The sequence below is a fragment of the Lichenostomus cassidix genome, chromosome 1Aa (genome assembly GCF_008360975.1).
Source record: "Lichenostomus cassidix isolate B80296 chromosome 1Aa, HeHo_3.0, whole genome shotgun sequence".
In the NCBI taxonomy this organism is placed as follows: Eukaryota; Metazoa; Chordata; class Aves; order Passeriformes; family Meliphagidae; genus Lichenostomus; species Lichenostomus cassidix.
This window is the reverse complement of record NC_139480.1, coordinates 50,020,442-50,047,859: the sequence shown is the minus strand read 5'-3', so window position 1 is coordinate 50,047,859 and position 27,418 is coordinate 50,020,442. Positions and strand designations below refer to the sequence as shown.

Genomic DNA, 27,418 nt, shown 5'->3' with positions numbered 1-27,418 from the left:
AAAGAGATTTTTAATCCCTCTAATGTGTGTTGTGCTTGAGATAAGTATTTTTCTTAAAAATTGGCCACTTGGACAAATTCAATTGGTTGAGCAATGTTACACTATATCAGTATTGCTTTGTACAATCCTGTCAAAATAGACAGGACAGCATTTGTCTGCAAAGATGTACATTACAAAGTTCTGCTGAACAGATATTAACACATTTCTTCAGATTCAAATGGGCTTTTTTAAAACTTTCTAAAATTATTTTATCATACATTTCATCAACATACAGGTAGATAGTTCTTAGCTCTTTGGGTCACCCCTTCCAGGTTTTTTCAATAGTGAATCTTGGTGGGAAGTGTTCCACCCTTTTGCAACTCCCCCAACTTACAAGAATTGGCTAAAAATTCCCATTAATGAATAATGGAGCCCCTTGCTTTTGCTATTATCTTTGGACATACCTTATCTAGATCTGCTGGTTTTTAAATATTGCTGAGCACTGTCTCATCCTCCTCTGTTATAAATTATATAGAAAACCAGATAAGGTAAAAATACCCCCTCTTAAATTCTAAACACAATAACAGTTGGGGCTTTTTTTCCCTGTTTGATTTTTGTTTTGCTGTTATTTATAGGGTTTTTCCTCCAAAATACACAACTACTTCCTCATTTTATACTGTGCCCATACACAGACCATTTGTCTTTGTATATTAAAAAAAATGATGGGTTCTCTGAACTTAGGTCACCAGTATCCCCATGACTAGCACATCTCCTTTTTTCACCTGATTCTTTGCTTAAGTTTGCGACTATATTCACTGCTGTTTACTTCCTCCTCACCTAATGTGCAGAATGCTTTATTACCACAGTTTCAGTGACTGTGGAATCATGCCTTTTTGGCCATCAGTATGACGCTGCTGAATACTTTATGGCTCCCATTAATGCCTCCCTTTCAAAGGTACCTTTCCTGGGCAGTTATCCTGCCAATTGTTTAAACTCCAAGAAACAGACTCTTCTAAAGCTCCTTACAGCGCTGCCTGATGCCATATTCTGTTTGCACAAAGCAAATACAGACAAATAACAATCACTGGTACCTAGGCAACAGTGGGATTTCAGGTCAGCTATTAACTCTTCTTTATCTGCTAGAACAAGGTCAACTATTGATTTATTCCACAGTGGGTGCAGAACTATGTGCATTAAAAAATGACCTATTCCTTCTAGAAGCTTTCTGGAAGTCTTTGCATTGGACTCATGAAATGTCAAGTAAATATTACCTGTTTCAAGCAGGCCATATTATTTGCCTCCCTGTAAGATGCATATACATAAAGAAATGTTTGATCCATTCCTGAGGATATCTAACGAAACACATTATTAGGTGATTGTTGGAACCCAAATAATTTGAATTTAAGAAATCCTTATGTTTGTAGCTCTGCCAAACAGTGCAGGTTGAGAAAGCATTATGTAATATGCATTTAATCACACGTGGGACAACATGTCTCAAGTCCACCTCTACTCAAGTCTGGACAAAAGCATTAGATATTTTCTGTGCCCCAGGACTGGGCTGACCTCTCGCATGCTGTTCCATCCTTGAGGGGACTTCTTTTCTCCCTCCCTACCATCACATTTATTTCTTCCTGCACGGCTTTACTGTCTACCCAATTCCTCTCTTTGTACAGTAGCTTGGGAAAAATTACTCCAGGCAAGGCTTTTGAGTCTCTCAGATCCGACGTTGAGGAGATGTGACCTGACACACAGAAGGGAGAGGGAGAAGATGGGGGTTACAGGCTAGTCACAGCTGAAGACTCAGACAACCATGAGTCCCCTTTAGGAGAAAGGGTTGGTTTCAGTGAGTCACCCAAAGGAAAGCATCCTGATCCTGAAAAAGAAATAGGAGCAAGCAGGATTCAGAGAGCATGCTCTCCTGCTCAAGGCTATGAGCACGCTGAGAGAAGCGGCACTGAAAGAAAAAGGAAGACGTGCGAGAATCATTCATTATTTCCTTGGCAAAGTAGCAAAGTTCTCTATTACAGAAAAATGGCACATGGGGTGTTTTGTGTCCCAGAAGATGAATACTCTTCTGGCAGGCATAGCTCTCAGCAACCACAGGGCCAGGTGAACTACCAAAGGGTTTTACAAGGAATATATCATTTACCCAGTTAAAATGACATCACTGGGCTGGAACTTGAGATGATGTTTAGAGAAAAAATAAACACCAGAGGAACACCAGAAACCAATTCATGTAGCATTATTTCCCCATCCCTCCTATGCATAACACGGGCACTATATAGGCCTAAAAAAGGACAGGAAATCTTAAGGCAAGTAATTAGGCTTCCTTTTTATACAAGTCACTGCTTAGGACAGCAGTTCATTTAAATTGCCTGGGTGTCCCAATCTGCAAAGCATAGGCAAGAGTCACCAGGACATTGTCATTTCCATCTCATCCATGTCTCCCACACCAGGAGCACATGGCAGAAAAGCATCAAGGTGAAGGAGTGTGAAAAGGGCTAGTTGTCAATCAAGCACCAGTCCCAGGAGAAGGGACAGCAAGGGGGAACAATTTATGTCGTGATGCAGCTCCCAGGAGAGGGGAGCAGCCACAGCACAGAGCAGGACGTGATAAATACAGATTGCAGCAGGTGGTCCAAGAACTGGCTGTGATTTCAGCAACCATTTGTCCAAACCGGACGGAACTGCCTACTGCACAGACCTGCAACAGCAAAAAGCAAGCTAAAAAAACCACAAAAGAGTAGAAAATTCAGCAATCACATATTGCCAGGAGATGAGTTTAATTCTGAAAACATTCCCCCAGACATCAAGAGTGTAACAATAACAAAAGGTATGAACAACACAGAAGCAAACCCAGGGCTCTTGCAACAGAATCACAGACCCACAGTTTTGGCTGGGAATTAACCCCAGAGGTCATTTAGTGCATCCCCTGCTCACAGCAGGTCTAATGAGATCTTGTTGGCTAGGCTGTGTCAAGCCAGATACTTCAAGGAGGTTCCACAACTCATCTGGGCAACATGTTCCACTATTAAAGCATCCTCACAATAAAAGCAAAATTTTCCAGGTATCTAATTGATAAATGAAAAGCAGAGAGGCCCTGCAGAGAGATCTAGACAAATTAGAGGGCTGGACAATCACCAACCACATGGAGTGCCAGATTCTGCACCTGGGATGAGGCAACCCTGGATGTATGGACAGGCTGGAGAATGAGATGCTGGAGAGCAGTGCTGCAGAAAGGGACCTGGGGGTCCTGGCTGATGGAAAGATGGAAAGTTGAGTGTGATGGAAGGCCTGAAACTCACTCTTGTTGAGTATATTGACATTTTCCTCAGCCCATTTCTCCAGCCTGGCCAGGTCCCTCTGTATAGCAGCCTTGCCTTTCTGCATTTTGACCACAGTTTTGTTCCTTTTGTACCGTCCAAGCTCCAAACAAATAAGCCAAATTCTTCTCTCATTGACAGCACTGAAATCCATGAATTAGACACATTTGCAATACTACTCTGCATGCGAGAGTGTGCCTTTGTGCAAGCATACACACCCACACAGATGGCTCGGGAGATGCAACAACTGAAACAGAAACACTGCAGAATTTGGAGGAGCAGCTGGCTGTAACTGAGGACCAAGGTATATACTCAAAACCTAAGGTGATAAGAGAAACCTTAGCTTTGGGTTTTCCTGACATGGATTCTTTGGACTGCATCTTAAAAAGGCAGCTGCTGTTAACTTCATAAATAATAATAAATATTTCTGAAGACTCTAAAGTATGCCATCAACCAAGGATCATATTATAATCATATCAACAAGTCAAATGTTCCTGATGATGATGACATATAGATAACTTCACCTGAAGGTTAGGTCATGAGGCACCTAGCTCATTTATCTCTGTGTTCACATGGAATGAGTCACCACATGTACTCACATAAACAAACCCTTCCTCAAAGAGCTTATAAATTAAGAATCATGAATAGCATCCAAGCATTAGGGAAGACAAACTATTTGGTCAAAAGAAACAGAATGTATATCATACACAATGTAAAATACCATCTGACTTGCACTAGCTTTTCCATATGCAGTTGCTGGCTGGCAAATGGTTTGCAGTCATTTTTCATCACAGAAATGGATCACGAGGAAAGACAAACACTCCAACATGTTTCTATGCAACTGAAAAACAGTGCTTTGCAAGGGATACATTAAGTCAGTGTTTAATTCTGGCCTTTACTCAGAAGTAAGGTGAAGTTTCATTTTGTTTTCCTTTTTTCCCAAACCAGTTGTTAGATTACATTTGTTGCTCAGAGAATTCGTAGGTTGCCCCAAAAAAGCTGTGCATGCCCCATCCCTGGATGTGCTCAAGGCCAGGCTGGATGGAGCTCTAAGCACACCTAGGGGTACCAGCCCATGGCAGGGGGGTTTGAACTGGATGATCTTTAAGGTCCGTTCCAACCCAAACCATTTTATGATTCTATGAACATCTTAATCAGAAGAACACTGTTATAGTTCTTACGTGTATTTACCAGCTGAGTTAAACACTACCAATTCTCCTAATCCTGCAAACATATGACAGTGTGCTGATGAAACTGAGGGGGAAGGGCTTTTCATTCACACAAATACACAAGGCACCAGGGGTCCCACCTGTGGAGAAGGAGACTCTGCCATGCCTGAGAAGGTGCTCGTAACTTACCCCAAACATCTGCCGCAGGTCAGGATCTCGAAAGCGGAAGGGAATGTTAGACACATGAAGTCGTTTTGGAGTGGATTTGCTCTCAGTATTCTCACTGCTCTGCGTCTGTGATTGCTGTCCATCTGTCTGTGCCCCTCCTTCTGTCTGCTGAAACCAGAAAAGACAAAAGTGTGTGCATGAGTAGAAATCACACAAATTCCTGTCACGTCCCTCATCTACCACTTTTTAGGTATTAGCACTATGCTTGCAATTGAGCTATCTAGCCCTTGACAATTATTTTGATAAAGCCAGTAGCACTTAACAATTGATCTGTTGTTCTTCCCCTCCCTTTCCATGAGTAAACAGTAATGAGATCTCAGCCTCCCTCCCCTCCTATCACCTTTCAGCTTAGTAGATTTGTCTTTGGTTTTCTTAAATTGCTTCTCTCTTTCAGCCTGTTCTTCCTCACTTCAGCTGCCACCATATGAAAGCTCTAATGAAGAGGCGGATCTTTCATATCCTGGAGCTGGGAGGTAGTGCTGCCACTCTAATCTCATGTGGCAGGATGTTCATGCAATCATCAAAATCCCACAGCTGAAGTGGCAGCTCTTCACCAGGCCAATACTAGAAGTGCATCCCCAGGCAAAATGGCATCTGCTCTGTCAAGCTCCCTTCAGAGAAACATTACCCCAAAAGAAGATCTATAATTAAATGATAAAATCCGTATAGGAACAGCTTACGGATGCCTTTGATTAACTTTTCGCATACATTTAAGTGAGCCCAGGAATGGGAAACAGTTATCACCACTGCAAAATTTATAAAAACTCCAAGTGCTGCTTTTTGCTACCAATTCCACAGCTAAGAAAGGGAATTTGTTCCACTGCGCTCAAGCGCTGACTGGCATGGCAAAGAGAGGTCAAGGGGTACAACCAGGGGTATTTGTTCACAGAAGAAGTACAAGGAGCAGGCAGAGAAATAAGGGAGATCTGTGTGCCAGAGGAGAGACCTAATGCCTGCACAGAGATTACTGGCAGGAGAAAAGTAAGGAATAGATCCTCAGCCGCTTGTGTGGGCTTAGACTGAAAAGTGCTAAAATTCAAGAACAGCACTAAATATAAGGCAAGGCCCGTTTGCAAAATGGCTTGATGAGAAAATGGCATTTTTTGCACTTTAGTCAGAAAAATTACCTCAAAACCTCAGAGCCACAGAACAAAGCAGACTACAATTTGGTCGGTTTTATTGCTCTTGTCCATTTCCAAGTGCATTCACTGACAGGCCAAGGTATTCAAAGAGCACCCACCCACTCACTCTCTCTCCTGCTGCTTGCCTCAGCCCTCTAAGAGTCATGCTTTGACTACCTGTGTGATGCACTTCTAAGTGTCATTCAATTCTTTAGATGCCAACCTGAATTCCCTCTTAACCCATCAAGTAAAAAGAAGTCCTACAATAAGACAAGGACTGTAATCTTTTAAAGTCAATCTTTTTAAGGCACTTCCAAGAACACATGTAGGCCTTAAAGATGTAAGAAATGGGGTGGGTTTTTTTGCTGGTTTGGGCCCTCTTTCCCCGTTTTAAATACGCAATTTATGTACCAAAGATGAAAGAAGTCTGAGGGGAGTTGCCCGTAATGATTCCCTAACCACTGACTGGACTTGCCAGACTGCTCTGCATGTCTCTCAATATACAACACTTCACATACATTTGGACACATCTCTTCACAGATAAACTAAATTGGCAACATTAAGAAAGTATCTTCTGCCCAGAAACACCACTTACAGACATGACCTTCAGCTTGCATATTGGTTACAAAGCAAGTGTATACACAAAGACAAGAGCAAGCAACTGGTAAGCACTGGAGTCTTGTCATGCTGAGCAGAGCCGTGGCAGCTTTCCATTTCATTTCAGTGGGGCTGTGCAGACAGCACAAAACATGCTTGATGTAGTTAATATAAATTAAGCTGTGATAGGAAGAATGACAATACTGCCCTGATGAGCATTTCTACTTTCCATAGTGGTGCACGTCTCAGGAGAAGCCTAGTAGAATGAAACATTTTTATTTGTCTAAGACTCATCCATCCCCCAAACATCAAATTTTTGAGAACAGCATCAGAAACTTCCTTTTGATCTTATCCAAAAGCCGTCCACCCACAGGTTCCCCCTCTTCTCCTTCCCTCACCTCTATGACAAAAAGGCTCTCCAAACTTACAGAGAGTACACCCTAGGGGAAGAATCAATGCAGCTGGCTTGCAATTAAATCACACCATGCTATTTAGTGGTTTTATTTTTATGACTCCATCAGAGTCCTCTGCTCCTCAGGGCAAATCTGTCCAAGAAGGACAAAACACAGGAGAAGCTTATCTATCACCACTGCATACAACACCTGCCAAGTGAGTGCTCCAAAGTAACTCCCCAAAATCACCTACACTTCTGCTAAATGGGATTGGTACATTAAAATATAGGTTGCACAGGAGTGGATCTGCTGTTTCCACAGGGGAGGAAGCCAGAATGTTGGTTGCACTCCTCTCCCATCCATTTGCTCCCAGGCAGAGGGCAGAACTCCTTTCTTACCAAGGGTGCAATGTATCATGTACAGTGCCCTGCTCAAAAGCAGTCACAGCTGTTCCTGCATATGGCAGAGAGCTGCTGCCACACAGGAGTCATCCTGCAGCACGTGAGATGTGTACAGTAAGACAAGAGCTTCAAAGGGAAGAAATGATAGAAGGAAAAAGGGATCTTGGGCCACTCTTACCTTTTTAACTACACTGAGAGCCTCCAAATGCTTTTCAGGCTTTCACATAGCCTGATTTTCCAGTAGTAGTTTAACATTAATTACTTTCTTCTGGATGCTGTAGCTCCCTCATCTCTCTCATCCATGGCCCTCAGGTAAGATTTGAACTTTCCACCACTGTAACATTAACTCAATACATTTGTCCATTGCCACACATTCAGCTACAGCATAAATGAAGAAAACAGTCTCCTCAGATCTTTTTTTTTCCTTTTATAGTTACTCCTTGGCTTAATTCATTAGGAAGGAGATGAAAGGAAGGGCCTGAAGCCTGTTCTCAGGCAGCACGTAACAGAGAATGGCAATAGTGCTACCCTGACCAAGCCAGATGAAAGCCCTCATTTCACCAAGTGCCCACTCCCCACCTTGACTCCTTCCCCACAAGGAGTTCAATCTCCTCCTGGCCTCATGTCAGCACTGCACAGTGAAGAAACAGACCTCTCCCTTCTCTAGAGAATCAGCTTGGAGGGGTGCTAATACACATTCCTGGGGTCTCAATTCCTGTCAACACAGAGACATGCTGCAGCAAGGATCTCACATTTAAGAACAGTAGTGGATTCACTGTGCCTCCTCACACAGCCTGTGTAACTCACACTGATGCAGGTGATAATGCCATTCATGCCTGCACATGCAAGCTTTGAGCTCTGCTCAAGGTCACTGAGAAACATGTCACAGCTCAGGACAGCAAAGCATGTGCTTCACTTTTAACTCCTTGCTGCCTGTGCCCCCAGGTCAGCTCCTCCCTTACACCTTCCAGCAGCAAGGAAACCCTAAGCAGGAAGAGGCAGCAGCAAAGAGCAGCACGGATTATACTTATGCACATATGGAAAAGGGGAGGAAGACACCTGGCAACATGAGGGTGTTCTGAAAGGTTTGGGGACAGCTCTACAACCATCATCCCACCTTTCAACCAGTCTCTTCTGTCCTAATGCAGGTGATGAACAACCAGGTGCTGAGGATTTCCCCTCAGCAGCAGGGAGGCAGGGGCTCCAGCAGCACCTGAACTCTGAGCAGATCTCCATCTGAATGGCTGGACAGAGGGATGCCTCCCTGGCGAGCCAGACAAGCACCAGTGCAACAGACCAACACAGAGATTATTCTGCCTCCATCTCCCACTTGCTTCTAGAACTGGAACCGCCTCAGGTCCAAGTTACAAGCAAACAAAAAACAACCCCCCATTCTCTCCCCCAGGAAGCAGCCGGTCCAAAATGTTGTGAATCATAATGAGGAGGTTAAGGGCCATAAATCACTGCAAGGAAAATATTTACAAAATACAAACTGTAACTAATAACTATATTTAAAAGGGGATTTGGGTGGCTTACAAAATCTAGGAGACAGGCTGTGCTCACTCCACTGCTCCTAGACCAGTCCTGAATCCAAAAAAAGCCAAAACCAAACACTCAACCTTGTTTGGATCAACTGACTGAAGAACTGTGGAGACAAGGACCAAAAGCTATGACTGGAAGAAGGCAATCTTCCCACCATGAAGCAGAGCACAAATAATGTTGAAAAATGTCTGCAACTTCTAGTGGAGAACTTGTATTAAAACAAGCAGTCACCCACCAATGAACAGATACCCACTGAGCAGGTTTGGTGGAAAAACAAGTGAAGAATTAGGCCCTAGACAAAAAAAAAAATTAAAAAAGAAATCTATCTCTTGCCCCACCACACCCTACTAAAGTAGGACTGAGGTCCTACAGATCCAAGAGCAAATGCCTTGGGGGAACTTCAGCTGCTTAAACACTTGTTCAGCAGACTGAAGACCTCAGGGCTAATTATCACCTTTCAACACCAGTAAATATAATTTTACAATTATATCCATGGACTTGGTTTTTCAGAGATGCCAGCAGTGTATTCTGTATGCCAAAAACACCAGACCAAAAATTCTAAGGACATACCAGTTAACTTCTACAAGGTTTTTTACTATTTTCCATATAGCCAGGTGAATGTAGGTTATATGTTTTCTGATATATACGTTTTCTTAGTCACCTATTTTTAGACATACTGAAGCTCGAGTCATTTTATTCACTTTCCTCTTTAAAGACATACCTCACAGAACACAAACCTAAAATAGGAAAGCACATAGGAAGCTTTGCTACCTATCCTGCAAACATCTCTAATATGACCAGTACCAGTTTCAATCCAAAGATGGATATTTCTAACAGGATTCTTCAGTGCTTTTTTCTTTTCCCTTTCAATGAAATGGTGAAATGGAGTCCTCTGAAAGGACTGCTCTGCTGGTCACATTATCAAACCTTTTGTGAGCAGTTCCAGCCCATTCCTCACATAATAGGGATGCCCTGACAAGGTGAAGAAGACAGCAAAATTTCCCAAGCTAGTGGTCACCCCCTGACTGCTCCACTGATGGTGGCAAAAGAAGAGCCACACAGTGACAGATTTAAGATCTATCCAGCCCATTATCTTCCTTCTAACAGCAGCCAAATCTGTGGCATCTGTAGAAGAATGTAAGAACAAGGCAAATGCTCAGTGATTTTTCTCCAGCAAACTAAGCCAGTTGATGTCTCAACTTGTGAAGCATCCTATGGACAAGAATTGCAATGCTAATTTCATTATATGGAAAAACTAAGTACTAAACACTGCGTGTTCTTCCACACATGGTACCCAATTATTTCCCACGTGCATCCTAGTAAGTGAAAATGGGAAAGCTCCCTATTTTAGTTGCCTTAACACCCAATATTCTATGTACTTGTCATATGCCTTCATTCCTGACAGCTTTCTGTAAGTGAAGATTTCATTTCTTCTCATAAAGAACTTGCTACATCCCTTTCATCATCACTTTTATCCTTCCCTCTACTTCTGCTAGAACTGCTATAACCTTTGAGATATGCAGAAGTACCACAGCCACATACTCTAACATAATGATATTTGCTGATTTATTTCCCATTTCTCGTTTTTAAATCTGCCTCACTAGACACAAGTCTGCAAGTGCTGACAATCTGCCTCATATTCAAAGCCAACTCCTGATGTTAAATGTCAGGGTTTGCAACCTCAAGACAGCAATTTCTAAGCTGAGGTGGCCAAACAATCAGCAGTAAACTACTTATTTGAAGCTAGTTCTTCCTCATGTCTACCTGCTCAGCAGTATCAGAAAGTAACTGAGGATATTCATTAAACATATTCTTCACCTGAAATACCTCACATGAGCAATTGCTTTAATTACTAAAGGGATGAAAAGTAATTACAGAGGAAAATTCTGCAAATTCAGTCTAGGCAAGAAATACCCAAAGGGAAGTCATCATTATAATATCATCCATGTGTTGCAAAAGTCAGTTGAGGAATCCTTGGTGACATTTGCTCTCTTCTTTCTAAGCCCTTGCTAGATGTACAGGGGACAGGCAGATGACCAAGCACCTTCCTGTCTTCCTTCTCAACATGACACATATGGGCCTCAACCACAAATGTGTCTCCTTTGAGACTCTGAAAGTCAATATCCCTTTATGGTATAGCAGATGAGTTAAATGCATCTCAGTACAGCACATCAAGAGGCCGAGACACGATGCTCTGTCATTAAATAATGCTTTTTACTGCTTCATGACAACGTAACACCAAGGCAACAGCACCTGCCATTTTCACAGGAAGTAATTTACATTAACTTATTCCTCTACTTCTATACCTCCAGCTGCATTCCATAATTTATACAGACATACAAATTCTTCCCTCTGACATTAACAAGAGAAACAAGTTGAATAATCAGCTTGCAGTATTAAGTGCATTGCATTTACTATCAAGCAAGCTTTTTTAGTTCAGCAGATGATTAATCTTCCCTCTGCGGGTAGAGTACCAGGAGATGCAGAGAGCTGACAATTGCTCTCGGCTTCTGGCCATGCTCTCCACACGCTTACCTTGCAACAACAGCATTTGCTGGATCCCTCCAAGAGCTGCTCTAATTCATTAACCCAGCAAAAGAATTGGACAGTTTTCTGCCAGGTCAGTGAATTAAAGTGGCTCACGTAAGGAATGCCAGAGACAGTAAATAGGAGTGGGAGTTTGCGCTTGGAGCCAGATCTCTCCTTTCTGACAGCAGTGAATCTCTTAGATCAGCTCAGCTGCCAGAGGTACTGCAGCCTAATTAGCATCTCCCCTTGCAGCTAACTCTGCTGGGTGTTTCCATTAGGGATAAGAGCACTAAGGTAAACCAAGAAGGGGGAAGGGGGAAGGGGGAAGAAACCAGGCAACCCAGCACCATAAGTGAAATGCTGAGTGTCAGCTGTTTAAGAGAAGGGCTGCAACAGGCAGACCAAGTAGGCCAAATATGGTCCTGAACCTCAGCCTATTTTTAATCCAGGCCTTTTAGCAGCTGTGCTTTGGGACAGTATCAAGAGAAAAGACAGATGCTTGGAGATGAAGACCGAGAGGTCTTCTTGCCACATGCCAGGCAAGAAACAAAGACCCACAGATGAGATGTGATCCTAAAATAAAAAAAAAGATTCCAAAATATGAAGCTGTTTGTATTACACCACCTACTGTGCCAATTTCTTCTCCATACCCCAGTCCTGACACCTCTGAATGCTTTCCACTACATTCAGACCCCCATAACCAAGCTCATCTTTAGCTGGTGACACCAACCAGTCATTCCCCTTTGTTCAGGGTTTTAGACTGCGCAGGAAGGCATGGACTTTGACTCTTAAAGTTTATTTTACAGAAGTTCTCTGCTGATCTTTGACCTCAGGCTCCCAGACCACTGTCTATTAACTGCGGCACCACCATTAATCTCAAATCATTCTAGCTCACTTGCCCACCAGAACTGGCCAAGTTTCTACAAGAAGGTGCTCCCACCCTCTGTGTTAAGGACCCTGTCACATACCCCATTACATTGCTGTGTAACATCTTACCAATAAGATCAAACACCCTTTCCATGAGGGACCTTTAAGCCACCCCATGTTCCTTGTTACTTTTGTAATTATCCTATCAGCCTGAAAAGCAGGAAAGCCCCACCATCTGGCCACACTTTTTGCTGCCTCCCTCTGTCCTGCCAACTGGACCAATCCCAGGCTTTGTTCTTAAAAGCAAGCAGAGAACTTATCTGTCCGGCTGAAGGAATTTCTGAATCACCCCATGGGAGCACAGGCTTCCAGTCAGCAGCCAAAAAATCCACTGGCTGTTTAGTCTGGGGTATCACCTTCACACACATGACAGCAACTGTGCTTGTCAGTCACAGTAACAGGAGGGAAGGCTCAAACCTCACCCGTGATGACTTTTTGATCTATTAAAGTCAGCACTGTTGTTTGAGCAAGATGATAAAATGGTTAAAGGAAAGGATGCCTTAAAGCACAGCAGTCTAGTCTACATGGACTGAGCATGTGTGTCAAACAAGTAATAGCCAGCACATGTGATGGACAAGATTCTTGACAATAGCTGTGGATGTTTGAGATGAAATAACCAGCCTGTTCTACTGTATTTTAATAGCATGCTTTGACTTGAGTAACTACTGAGCCTTCTTGCTTTCCCTAGTTCCTACATCATTAACCAGCGTACTGAGGAGGAGAAAAGTTCAAGGAATTACATCCTAAGGCAGCCCACAGAATCAAAATAACTTCATAGAGAAGAAGTCCTAGAGAAAGATAAAGGGACTTGGAAGATCCAGGATGCAGTGGATGTGAGAGTCTGGCACATGAAAAGCCCCTGGTTGAGGCACCTTTCCCACTATTCCCAGAGATTTCTTCATGTGCCACCATCTAGGATTCTCTGGGTTTGATCAGTCCCAGCCACAGCAACGCCCTTGTGGTTGCCCTTACCCCTTCCCAGCCAGCAATGGCCACGAGCCTGGCTCTGCATGCTCAGCCTGCACATCTTTAGCCTCATCAAATGGTCACTCCAGACGTGCACACCTGTTTCCAACAACCAGTACAAGCACTGAGTGTTATTCAGCCTGTTCCTCGGATAACCCTGCCAGTCAGGCTCCCTCTGCAGACTCCTGGCAACACCACTGCCTGCCAGCAGTCTCCCAGCAACACTCCCTCCCACACAGATGGGCTCCCAGGCCCTCCTCACAGGCTAGCCACAGGCTGTGGGCTCCTTGGAGCCAGCATGAGTTGATGAAACACAGAGCTCAGCCCTGCAGAGCCACAGAGATGGCTCCTAATATGGAAGAGGAGCAGGAAGGCTGGCAAGAGCTTACATCCAAGGTCAAGGCTCACATCATTTCCATTAAAAAGAAATGCTCTTAAGCTCTGGACAAGGATGGGAACAGCAAAAACACACAGGGAAAGCCATTGCCCTGTTTTATTTCTTGTTTCCAGCTCTTCCATCCAACTGGCAGTGCCTGAGATAGTTGCTTGCTGGAGACGGGCACCCGAATCTTCTGCGTTGGAATGGTCTCAGACAATCTGGTGCTAAAACCATGACTTGCATTTCTGCACACTGCACCAGCTCAAAGTTTTATTTTCTACCTGGTCTTTTCTCATCTAGCTTTTTTTTGCTAAGCAAGGCACCCCAAGTTCCTTTTACACACTTGTGCCTTACAGGTTTTGTACTCTTTTTCTTCTTCAAGATGCTGAAGTTGTGGCACTCCTAGAATGAAATCAAAGATATCTTATCCAAGCCATAACCAATGGTGCCAACTGTGCAGCCATTGCCCACTGCAGAAGGGGCAGAAGCCCACACCAGGAACCATGAATGCTCGAGCTGGCACTATCAGTTCTTCCAACTGTTGGCACTGAATTCATTCAGTGCTTACCAGGGGAAAAAAATAATCTCTACAAGCCAAACACCAACTACAAGTAAAACTGAAAGCATTAACAGATTAAATCCGCCCCTGAGCGCCGAAGGCTCTCACCATAAGGCTCTTTATTAGGAAGTTAAGTCTTAACAAGTGGCTTAAGGGGTGGATAAAGCTTTTCCTGGGATAATCTGCCAGCATGTTGCCCAGTGCCAGTTTCAGGCCATGGAAAGAAGAAAGAAAAAAAATATAGGATGATGAAAATCTTGGTTTGGCAAATGGATGACCAGTAGCTGAGAGCTCATCTTCTGTCTTTTCCCCCTGAAGCTCCCTGTTGTCTTCAGAAAGTCAAAGAAAAGTAATTTTCTACTCTGCCAGCTTCCTGAAAACAAAATCACATTGGGATTACACCTAAAATGCATGTGCTCACCCTAATTCTTTTTACTGTCAATCTTCCAGAATTTGCCTCCATCACATTTATTTGAACCATTCACCAATTAACATAAAGTAATTAGCACTTTTGTAAAAGAGTGTCTTTGGACAATGCCACCATGGCAAAACCACCATGATCATGATTTCAAGTACCGCTGCTCTCTGCAGGCACCAATTTACAAGGGCAACACTCAAAAGGGGATGGAAGTAATGGAAGGTCAGAAGCCAAATTTTGTTCATAATTCCCTCCTTTCAAGTCCACTGCTGGTTTGCTGCACGCTCAAGAAACAGCAATCTGACCAGTGGCTGCTTTTCCCCAAAGCAGTGTGCTGCTGTGGCTGCAGGAGATGACTTACTGCGAGAGATCCGTTCTGCGTGCTGGCCGTGTTCGTGCTCTGCTCTCCGTGCGGCTGCGTGCTCCCGTAGAGTGTCAGATTGTGCTCGCTGGTCTGGCCTGCATAGTCCTGAGTGTGTGGCACCCCATACTCTGTGGGAATCCCATTCTGTGGGGGTGGCGGAAATGGGATCGTGGTGAATGGCTGCACCATTGCATCAGGAGTTGCTGCTGGCTCCTGGTTACCCTTAAGAAAGGAGAAAGGAGAAAAGAGCTTTATGCTACAGAAGATAGATCAAAACATCAGCCTGAGAAACGACACACACGTTCGTGTGAATATCCCGCCCACCGTCACCATAGTATTCCACAGTCCTCTATTATCTTTCCTATCAAAAAGCGCATGCCTTGATCCTCTGAGCCATGACACTGTTTTCTTAATCTTTCCAGGGCAATTTTCTTGCTACTGGGTGGTATATGGCGAACAAATTAAGGGGTTTGCAGATTGCATACCCCTGTGATCACACACAAAGCTTTACACACAGTAAGGTGTTATTTCAGAGGAGGGAGGAGGCACTCAAACATTGGAACAGAGAAGGAAACACAGACAGAAGATCAGGGCTCTTCAACATCATAAAACTACCATAAATGGGTCCATCTCCTCCAGCCTGACCCTCATTGCTCACAAGCAAGCCCACTAGCAAGCACACTGTGTGGTTCAGAGGACACCTCTCTGTTACATTACAGTGACAAAAAGTACAGTTTTTAAAATCCATCTGTGCAGAAGCCCCCTCCTTTGCCCTGGCAGCACTGAGTACGGAGCACAGGTGCTCAGGTATCTGTTGCTGGAATATCCCATTTGCTTCCTGCTGGCCATGCAGGAGACACCAGAGAGCTGTAGGGAAATGAGCTGAGATCACAAGCCTGGAGCACAGTCACTCTTTCCCAATCTCGAGCATCTCTGCAATCACACAAGGCATTAATTACCACTCCTCCCTCAGCTTGGGGTATCCCACAGAGACCCCTTGGATAGCAGACTTTTTAGAAGCTTTTAGCGCCGTCTTAGATGTAGCTGACACCAACCAGATGACTCAGAAAGAGAGAACTGACCATGCAAAAGATATCCCCAGAAGACAGTAAAAATGCTGCCCCACCATGCCAGAAAACCGCAAGAAGCAAACAAAAAGGCATGCAGCCCTGCAGCCTCTGCAGGGATCTCACCGAGGGGGGAGCTGCATTCAGCCACCCGGGGTGAAGGAGAACAGCCTTGACATTGAAGCCCAACCCTGGGAAGCCCAGGCTGCTGCACTGCTCCTACTGCTTTCACCGCCGCAGCAAAAAAAAAAAATCCAGAGAAAAGATTTATGATAGGAGGGCCGTTTGATTTATGTGCGTGTCAACAGACTAATCCTGATTTTAAATTTTGGCTGCTGTTCCAGCCCTGGGTCCTCCCCCACAAAGCCTGGAGGTGCTCGAGGCTATTCTGACACCAGCATGCTTAAATCAATGGAGTAAAAGCGAAACAGACCTTATCCCGTGGATAGGAAAGGCAGAGTGGGAATTACCAAGCAGCTTTTCAGCAGAGAGCGTGCAAGGGCTGACGGACCTCCAGTGAAGCCGGACAAACCTTTCAGTCCCTTTATCAGCCTACCTGCAGCTTTCCCTTCCGGGCGAAGGAAACAATGATAAACGCAGTGCACCTCCAGCCAGCACCGGGTCATTCAGACACTGGCTGAATCCCAAATTTGCTCTGACATTAGTCTATCTGCTCTGCCTCCCCTGGGGGCCACGTGGCCACTCGCTCCCGCAGCTGGGGAGAAGGAGAGGGAAGGGCATTCAATACCACTTAGCAGAGCCGAGCTGCAGCCTTGGCCCGTGCTGAGGAACGGACGGTTTCAAGTCCAGCCTCGCTGCCTGCAGGAACACAAACTCCGCAGCCTTATCTGAGAAAGAAAAATCCAGGCGAGCCTGCCAGCCGTGGCCAGCGCTGGGCTCCTCGCACGCACTCCCCCGAGCAGTTGCAGCCCTGCGCTCGCAGCTCTGCAGGGGTTTTTCCACGCACCAAGCACATTTTCTGAAAGCAGGACGGGATTTTTGTTTCCCCACCCCAAAAAAAGGAGGGCAGCTCCACCAGCCCTGCAGTTCTGCTCATTGCTTTGCCATTCTCAGCCTCAAAGAGAGCCGCTTCTGGCTTGACCTAACCCATCATCGAGATCTGCAGAGTGAGTTCTAAAACGGGAGGCAGGACGGGCAGGACCATGGCCATCCCACTGCAAAGCAGGTATCAGCAACCCCATTGCTCACCTACTCGGAAGTGTTTATCCCCTGACATGACAGCTCCATTCTGTCCACATACTGTCTCCTTTCCAAGCTCTTTTGTGTACAGTATTTCACTGTGTTTGATGGTCTGCGTTCTTCCATACAGCCCACATTGTCTGCCCATTTCTTACATTTCAAATAGGAAATTCACTTCTTCTTGTCAACTAAAATTCTTTTCCACAGGAGAAATGGAGGAGCAGAAACTATTCCCAGTCTTCTCAGAACAAGCTAGATTTCCAAGCCAGCAGCATCCCAGGTCAGAGGAAGAGAATGCTGATTAGCCCCAAACAAAACCTATGCTGCCATCCTCTCAACAGTGCAGGGCTGCTCCCCAAAGGACATAGTCCAGCATTCTGTTCAACCTCACTCTTAGACTACTTAAAATGCCAGCCCATGAACCTTATATAATCTTATTTTCAATGTTTTTACTCCTCAGTTAATACTGTTCCTTCCAGTTTAAATGCATTTCAACCTTTTAAATATTTCCTCACCCTTCTTCAATTATCTACAAATGTTTGAAGGATGAAAAATGCTTACTCTCTCCTCTGTTGCTTGTGGCATTTTGATAATACATATTTATTTTGAGTTTAATCACACCTCTCATGCCAAAATATACTTTATTTATTACTTCTCTCTGACCTTCCTAAGATTTTTCAAAGAAGGATTTCTGGTGCAGAATAAAATGGTTTTAATACCATTGTCACTCTCCCACTCCTCAAATCACACTAACATGCAAAAATCGTATCTTTTATTACAAATGTATCCTTTATTTAATGTCTCAGGTTATCTGGAGATCTATCATCATTATATTTGTCCAGGTTTCATCATCCCATGGAGTATCTGTATCTCAAATTATTTTTCTCCTGATATGATTATAGACATATTTCCTGTCTGATTTTTTTTTTGTAATTTTAATTTCCTTTGATGCTTTAGAATTACTTTTTCCCGTTTCCACCAGTGTCTACAGAAAAGGACTCCTGATGAGAGCTCTGCAGGTTTCACAGCATATTGATATCCTCCAAACCCAGAGGAGATTCTACCTCTTCTGTTATTCTACCAAATTTCAACATTTACACAACACTTCATATTTTCAAGAACTAACACAGAACACACTCACACACACACAAAATCCCATTAACCTTCAAACACAGAACCTTAACTCCTTTCCCTATTTCTAAACCACCACATAAAATTCTGCAGTCAGAGGCGCTGCTTCTCACACTTCTCAGGAGGTAGAGAGAACATGGAGAAACCCTCAAATTTCCAGGTAAGGCAAGTACTTAGGAGGACTTGCTCGACAGAAAGTATTTCATCTGTGATCCTGACAACATACCTCACTGCATTGCCAGTCCTCCCTGTATAACTTATAAAAATGCCTTAAAATTTTACTCAAATGCAACAAGAAACCCAGATAGGTATGTCCAAGGGCAGTCACCATCCCCAAATTTACAAGAGGCTGCCATCACAGGACTAGGAAAATCTGGTTGCAGCTCCCCACAAAAACTATTGCCATATTAAACTTCTCTGATGGTATGAAATAAATCTTAATCAATGCTCAGGAGCAGATAGAAACCTCTCTTGGCCACAACGCATCAGGCTGCCAGACTCCAGGAGGGGAGTGTGAGGGACATTTGGTTGCAGGAATAATTTTGTCAGTTCCAGATTAACTGATTTCCTCTGCCAATTTGTGCTGCCATGCACCAACCGTGATAGCTGCCATCCCATGCTCAGACTGGGAAAGGCTGTTCAGTGCAAGTGAAACTAACACACACTTCTTAAAAAAAATAAGAAAACACTTCAGTACAATATATGGTAACCTACAGTTCAAAGAAAAGCAGTAATTCCTGTGTTTTCTATTCATTCTGTTGCTGTGCTCCCACAGAAATCATTCATTCACATCAGGTAGGAATTCAAAGCAGCTGCCCCCTTGCAAAATGTTGGTATCTGATTCATGAGCACCCAAGCCCTCAGGGCACAAGGATATGGTTCCCCATCTGGGCTCTCCTTTCAGGCCCCTATTCCCAGCCCTACAAAGGTCTAGTCACGTCCTTGCAGGTGCCAACTTTCTTCCTTAAATCAGGGTTTTGCCTAAACAGCTCAGTAAAAACCCATCCCACGTTTTGTTTAAAAAACAAATTAGCGAAAGCAGTGAAAAATCCCTAATGGGGACACATTTCTAAGAGCTTATGCAGCTTTAAGTTAATTAATGAACTTTGCAGCTCCAAGCTAAGCACAGGAACGATGAGTAACCACACGTGGTGCTGTCTTGAGGAAGGGTGGGAGCTGGGGACAACCTCTCAACAAGGAGCAACGTGGTTCAGCAAATGCGACACAGGATGAATTCTTTCAGCAGACAGCAGGTGGTGATCCAAGATCACGGCACTGGAGCACCAAGAGCGAACACCAGAAATGCACACAAAGGCCTCCTGCTTCCATAAAACTGTCAAAGATCAGCCTGGTTTGGGAAGGAGTGGTTTTGTTCTGCTCATTAGAGAAATGGGTGTAAGAACAGGGATATTAAAGGAGCTTTATAGCAATGCAGCTCCAGATCTCTACAGTATTGGTATGACATAATAACTACAGATAATAAAGCTTAACCAGCTAAATAAAAATTATACTCCTGGTAAAGCTAAACTGGTACAATTTTCTGTATAGAAGTGGCAAACTGCCACGAGGTAACTGGTCTGTGCTATCCATAACCCTAGTGTGAGTCATCAGCATCACAGAAAGGTGCAGAGAAACAGTAGAGCATACAAACATCAAACAATCTCCTAAAAATGCCTTTGAACTCTGCTAACCCCCAAATCACCGGGACAGATGTGAGTACAAGCCTATTAGTGGAATGGGGTTTCTAATAGGTATGACTTCACTGAACTGATGTTATGAATCCTTGAAGGAACTGACTCGCAGCTAACAGAGGCAATTAACCTGTTTGTGAAGACCAGAGCATTCCAGGCTACAACTGTTTGCTCTCTGCACTAACCTAATCCCTTCCGTAAACAGCAAAAATGTTTGGAGCTGGGATCTGAGGAGCCTGGCACGAACCTGGAGCTGCTGCCCACCCTCAGCTCTCTGCATGAAAGGGATCCTTCTGAGTGAGGGGAATGCAAGGACCGTGCTGTCCCTCCCACAGCCCAGGTCACAGCCTCCTGTCAAGGCTGCAAACATCACACACAGCTCTGGCACAGGAAGCAAAGCACTGCTCCCTGGCTGTACACAGACAAGGGAGAAAGGGCTTACCATACAAGGCTGCTGCTTAGGAGCAAGAGAATAATTAATTAATTAATAATAATGGGCTGTTTATTTCCCCCCCTCCCCTTCTCACAGATCAACAAAAAGGCTGCTGTAGCAGGATCCCCTTCCCAGCCCCTTCCAACAGTGTCCCTTCCCAGTTCTCAGCCGCAGCTTCAGAGGGATTCTGGCTGGAGCTGCACCGTCCCACCTCCAGCTGTGCACTCCTGCCCTCTCTCCCCTGCCAGCCTGCCCACCACTGAGCCCTTTCAGCACATATCCCAGGAAAAAAAAAAAAATTACTCACTTTTTATTGCCAGGTTAGTTTTGTTCCCAGTTTAGAGTGCTGAAACGGCTTGGCAAGGAGCTGGAGGAGAAGCAGAGCCAGGAAGGACAGGGGGTGGAGAAGCTGGGGAGGGAAGGGCCATGGGCACCAGCACTCCGATGAGCTCAGGCTGCCAGGGAGCCGCAGTCTCCAGCATGCATTAACCCTCTCCACAGGCAATCAAAGCCCACGATTTGCCCGCTGATAAATGTATCAGAAAGCAATTTCTTCGCGAATGGGAATGGATACAAAGCGGTGTGAGCATGATGCTCCCCACACCCACCAGGAACTCCAGCGTTATCCCTTCCAGAAAAAAAAACCACAGGCTGGGGCATTCATTACACCAAAGATTAACTCCACCCTACACTGGTGGCTCTTACAGCACACAGAACCTATGCCTGGATTTTTAAAACTCTGCTTTTGCTCTTTAAGGCCATGAAGATACTGAAATACAAGAGAATGAAGTGATGGCTTTCCAGCTCCCCCGACGCTCCGTAACAGTGACTTGGCTGTGCCAACCCTGCAGGTGCCCACAAACATGATACAAACTCTCTATCCCAAAATGCAGCAATAACACTTTCTCCATTGTGGCCATTTTGGTACGGATCAGATTCTGAAAGGGAAGACTGGGTAATATGCCTACAGAAAAGAAATCTGGTGGTGAAGAAGATATATACAAAGGGTATTACCATCTCATATCCTTCATCATTTTACAAATCTGTTCCTGGATTCAGAGGGGTATGTGACCCTAAGCTGACACCCACAGTCCACACTACAAAGGCATTTCTGTAACTCCAGAGAGCAAGACTGACATGCCTGGGTGTCTGGGACCCAGACTGATAAAATCAACACTCTTTCTTGGTGTGGGTTCATCATAAAAGTACCTTCAAGAGGATCACAGTAATAAGAGGTTTTGTATTTCATCTGCACATCTGGAGCTTGATCTTCATTTGATCTGTGACACACTGTGTCAACAGAAAAGGGTGCTGGATTTTGACTACTGCCATGGGCACGAAAGCAATTCCTCCTGAATCCTCCCCAAAAGCAGGGCTCTACATATAGGTAGTTCTGGAAACACCTGCTGGAGTTTTATAGTACTTTTGTTAAAACAAAGGAAAGTTATGTTCATGTGTACACTTTTCAAAATTTAAATCGGATGTAATCACTCAGGAAATGCCTTTTGCACAGGGTTAAGATAAGCCTCAATAAGCTAATCTTGCACCAGTTAAAAAAGAATTCTAAAAAGAGATGCCTGCACTTACACTTGCACCTAGCTAACCATTTAAAGGCATGTCTCCTCCAACTTCCTGGTGCAAGCTTGCACTAGATTATCTAATCTTGCCCTTCCTAGATATGTAAAGCAAGGGAAGAACAAGTTATCTTCCAATACACACTCTATCATTACAGGCCACCAAAAAGTGTTCTGTAAAATAAAGCAGCTGGCCTGATTTTTTTTTTTTAGTGCATTTAAGAACTTTACAGAGAAGAAGTTCAAGCCCCCCTTCTGAAGGAAAGGATGAAAGAAAATTATAATCTTATCTTACTGTTGTACACAGGAAGCACTCACTCATCCCCATGCTATCATCATTTTCAGTAATGGCCAACTTTTACTCTACCCCTAAGCACAAATGCAGGCTCTCAGTGCTGAATGCATGCACCCCTGGTAAGAAGCCTTCAGGCAACCTGCAAAGAGGCTTCCTGTTGGATTTAGCCAAAGCTTTAGAGTTATGCAACAATAACAAGGCCCAGGGCCACATCTACTTACCAGCCAGAAACATACCTTTCAGATTTTAAAAAGCACTGATTTCTGCTCCTGAAATTTACATTATTCCCCACTCAAAAAAAAAAAAGTTAAATGTTACTGCCACAAAGGCATCCCAACAATTGCTTTCAATCTATTCATGCTCTCTGGGGTTGATTAGAGAGAACTGTGCTTTGAGAGACATCAGGGTCCCAACATCTGTTTGCATTCCATATTAGGAATGAAACTACCTCTGAGAATTACTGGGGAGAAAGGGGTAAGGGTGGAGAATAAAGGAAAAAGTCACCAGGATGGATATAGCCTCAGCAACAAAGCCAACAATTAAGATAAAAGCTCAGGCTCAATTTTTTGGTCCAGATTGGTCCTTTAGCACCTACCCTGGTTGTGTTCTTCCCACCTCTACAATATTTCAAGTGACTGTTTTCCCCTTAACATTCACAGTCAAACATTCTTGGGGGAAAAAAAAGATTTCCATAAGATGACTAGCTTTCCACAAATCAGCATGAAAATAAAGTCTCAAAATACTACGAATTGAGTCTTCCATTAATCCAGCAGGCACCCAGAGCAGCAGAAGCATGTCCCACACAAGGGAGATTACTCCTCTGTCAGGAAAAGACTGCTAAGTTCCTTCTCTGGGACCAGAATTGAAATGAGTCACAGCTAAGGAACAGTGTGCTGCAGATGTGTCACGTATGTTTAATCCAAGCTAACTGCCATCAGCTATTCAGCAGATTAGCAAACCAATCACACTCTCCATTGCATGATTGCAGATCCTCTCTCAGGGAAGCAGCAGATACCAGAGGCCAGTGGTGGGGAAGGAATGTGGTAACTGCTTTTCAGGAGAGGTCCACAGTTGCACCAGGGTATCTGGGCACTATGTGACACTTTAGGTGGCACAGAGGATCTGTCTGTGCTGGTTTTCTGCCTTACTACTGACAGATAAGCAGTTGATTCCTGGTGCTGCTTAGAAAAAGAAGGGCTACAGAACATGGAAATATAACAGGGAAGAAAATACCGTCTGGTCCCATGGTATCTCTTGACCAGGTTGGCAAGGTAATGTTACAGCTACTGTCACCTCAGCTAATTCTGCAATCAGATTGCTCACTTCAGACAGCTTTGTTTCAAGGGAGAGGGTAACTCTCAGGATGACGTATTTCAGAAAACTAATATCTGCTTCTCCAGCCCCAGCCAAGGACCTAGCTGGACAGATAAGCAATTTTTCATCATGTCTCTGCTCTGCGAATGGACTATTGCTCTGCATCTGCAAGTATATCGCCAAATCTCTGAGTGTGGAGAGCTATTCCTGTAACCTCAAGAATTCAAACGGCTTTCCTGAATGTTTAAATCCTCACGACACTCACTCAGCCCCTTAGAAAGATTTGTATCTACTTTAGTCACAAGAATTTCTCAAAGCCCTTGCTATGTGACACAGCTATCTGTAATAGACTGTTCCAGATCTCTCTGTATTTCCAGTGCTCTTCTAGGAAGGATTTTGAAGATCATTTTGGTATCAGGCTTTCCTGTCCTTCTCTCCCCTGCTGTGTGGGGAATGAGCTGAAGGCAGTAGTGAGCTGTGCAGAGGTGCTGCTCTGAGCTGACTTGGCTCCTGGAGGAAGGACAAACCTTAAAGCCCTGTCAGGCAGCTTCACTTTCACTGCACCCATAGAGGCCCCTTCAATTCCCCAGATTGCAGCAGACAGCAGGAAAATCTTCCCTCCCGCCTGCACTAAATCTAGCGCCGCACAGGAAAAAGGCAGCCCTGCCTCCGCTGCCAGAGCAGGAGGAGGAAGAAGGGAGAAAGCGCCGGGAAGGGAAGAACACATCTGGAATCAATTGGAGAGCGCTGAATGCCTTGGAAAGAACTGCAGAGCTGGCAGAAAGCATAGCGGGGAGACGCGTGTTCGGACGTGACTCTGAAGCAAAGGTGGAGAACGAGACGTTTGCAGCATATTTAAACACAAAACCAGAGCTCCTCTTGAGGCTCTGGGGTTTTCTTAATGCTAGCAGCTAAATGTCTTGGCCCTGTCGTATTTTCACTGCCACTGGCCTATCATGGGTATGCTCAGAATTCAGTGCAGAAGAGAGGAGATGAGATGAGGCAAACGGGACCCATCTGTGACTCGAGCACCAGGACTCAGTCACACAGCAACAACATTATATCAAGCTGCTCTCAGGGTGCAGGGCGGAGGAGGTCTGTGACTGACTTGGCACACGTTTCAGAACAGAAATTTGACGGTTTAAAAACACAGATTTCTTCCCACAGTTACTTTCCATTCCAGCATTCTCCTATCTCCCGCTACTCATTTGTTCCAAGAGTAGTTTTCCATTTTCAAAGAAGCCTTCACTGTGTGTCCTGGAAAGCAGAGGTTCTGGAAAGGAGCAGAGAGTCATGGAGAAGTAACTGACCAGTGCAGCAGCCTGGTACAGTTGTGACTACAGCTGTTCAGATATATTGCCAACAAGTAGGATGTGGGAAGCATTGCTACTTGGGTATGTGGCCTTGGCCAGATGAAAAATAAGATATATGCTTCAACACACAAATTTTTAAAACTGCATGTAAAAGTTCAAAAGGGAACATAAAAGAGCTACAGAAATGACCACAAGATTGGAAAAAGCCATATGGCTGCACACTGAAAACCGTGAAAAACCCAATTTATTTTGCTTATAATTAAAAAAGAAAGTGGCAACTGTTTATTTTGTTAAAGTACATTAATTGTGAGGAAAATAAAGTAGACGCTAATAATATTTAATCTAATGAAAAAAGTCATCAAGAAAACCAATAGCCAAAAGCTGAGTCTGATACATTCAGCCCTGGTAAAAGACACCATTTCATTTTGTTTGCTGATTTCTAAATGACAGTCATTAAGTCAGCTGGTGGGAAGGACTCATTCTTTTCCATCCTTTCCTGTCTTTGTGCTGAAAACATTATGCCACTCAAAACAGTGGTATCTGAGGGAGACATAATGGTCTACAATGCAGGTACAGCCAGATGAGACAATCTAAAGGCAGATCTACAGGACAATATACTGGAAAACTAACAAGAGCTGGTGGAAGTCAATGCACATAAATTAAAGCTGATTAAACTAAGCAGCATACACATTTATAAGCATAATGACCTCACCTTATGGAGAGGAACAAGCAATTGCAAAGTAAAGGTGTAGTTTTGTGTAGCACCTAATATGATAAACTACCAACTGGCCTCGGAATCAGGGGCTCCACTTCCCCTCCCCGGCTGTTGTGAGATCCGGTCACGCCACAGCCATTGCCAGAAAATTAATCCAAACAACAGTCATCTGTCTGCTCATAAACTCAACTGTCTCGCTTTATATCTGCTCCAGCTCGATGCCCAAAGCAGTGAGGAGGCTGAGCATATGGCCAGGGCACAGAGACAGGGGCACTGTTCTTCTCGCAGCAGCCCACAGTTCCGCTACATTAAGCGCAACTTCAAAAAGCACCTGAAAGCCACTTCATCCCAGAACAAGAGGCTACATGGACATATAGCATATGCTATTGCCACTACCTGCTTCACTTGTGCTTAACTTCTACAGCATCCCCACGTAAGCCAGCACAAAGCTGGCTCATACACAGTGAATTTGTCTAGTATCTCAGGAAAGATTTTCCCATTGTTATAAAATCCTTCCAAAGCCTCTTTTCCCCAGGCCTTCCAGCTAATGTATGTTTACCACATTCCTGCTGTAACCACGAACTAGTACAGACTTCTTCCCTACAAAGGCCACCTGCACAGCTCATAGGTAAAGCTCGAGGTCAGCAGCACATCTGACCACCTTTCAAGTGCCTCTTCCCAGGCTGGGTGCCACTAATGCAGGTCCTGCAGCTCCCACACTCAGCAGCACCTTTGGAAATATGCTGGTCTCCCTTGTCACCACTATTTCAATGCCCTGGGACATATAAAACATGTTGGTTTACCAGTAGCAATATGCAAAATATTCACATTAAACTACTGCATATCACTGGCAGCCCCACTTTTAAACTGCTCTCTTTTACTGAAGCTAAATCAATAAACTTTAAAAGTTAAATTGATATGAGAGCATCTCATGTCAGCAGCACGCCTGCCAGCATCTGCAGTAGTTTAATGTGAATATTCCACCTTCCACAACCAAGTGCACTAAAGGTCCTTTTCCCTCCCCTCCTTGCACACCTACAGAAAGACAAAAACACAGGCTATGCAAAACTTAAACCCTTTCAGCCAGTCGGTTTGCCCTTCTGTACATCCCCTTTCACACTCACAAGTGTCAGGCTAAACAAAGCCACTCGCTCCAGGATACAGGCCTGGAAAAAAAAGCATTAGCATCTGGCAACCAAGAGCAGCACCCCAGCATACGAGCCTGAGAGCAAATACAAGTCTCTGGCACTAAGAGGAAGCGCTGGGACATACGCCTGACTGCTCCTGTCAATCTTGCAGTGGGGGAATGCCCGATTTTTTTTTTTTTAATATATTTTTATCATATTACTGAAAGGAAATGCCAGGGACTGCTGCGGCCCCTGTCCCTTGAGGCTCCACTTCAGCCATCAGGCTGCACTGCCTTTGCAGCGATGAATATTTAAACAGGGCAATAAATATTTCAGAGCACATTCATCCCAATAAGAAGTCTACTACCATAAGAGAGACGAGACAACCACAGAGGGCTGGGGCTGCTCCCTGTTCTGCCCTTCCGGCTCCCACACTGCCTGCCCTTCCTTGGCCCTACTTCCCTCCAGCCCTCAACAGGCTCCTGACAGCCTCAAATATTCATGAGCACAGCTCCAGTTACTTTCCAAACAAGCAAAAACACCTGTGAAAAAAGTAACAAGGTGCTCTGCTTTCCACAAAGGTGCAGAACACAGCTAGCACATGCTTTGCCTTCACCTCTCCTGGGGCTTCTGGCTCTTGGGTGCTCATACTCAGGAAGAAAAT

The 27,418-nt window shown here is 44.4% G+C and overlaps 1 protein-coding gene across 24 annotated transcripts in view; it reads right to left on the bottom strand.

Moving 5' to 3' along the window:
- Positions 1 to 27,418, bottom strand: part of RBFOX2 (RNA binding fox-1 homolog 2) — a 170,461-nt gene that overhangs the window by 44,677 nt on the left and 98,366 nt on the right. For 21 of the 24 annotated variants that reach the window (XR_014849309.1, XR_014849312.1, XR_014849313.1 and 18 more), the window contains 2 exons: positions 14,892 to 15,116; positions 4,661 to 4,807 (listed from right to left, as the gene is read on the bottom strand). Coding sequence is in view for 15 of the 24 variants with exons in the window: in XM_085048881.1 (XP_084905007.1) it covers positions 4,661 to 4,807; positions 14,892 to 15,116 (372 nt within the window). In the remaining 9 variants the exon portion in view is untranslated. The remainder of the gene's footprint in view (positions 1 to 4,660; positions 4,808 to 14,891; positions 15,117 to 27,418) is intronic. The other 3 variants (XM_085048882.1, XM_085048895.1, XM_085048896.1) reach the window with 1 other exon arrangement.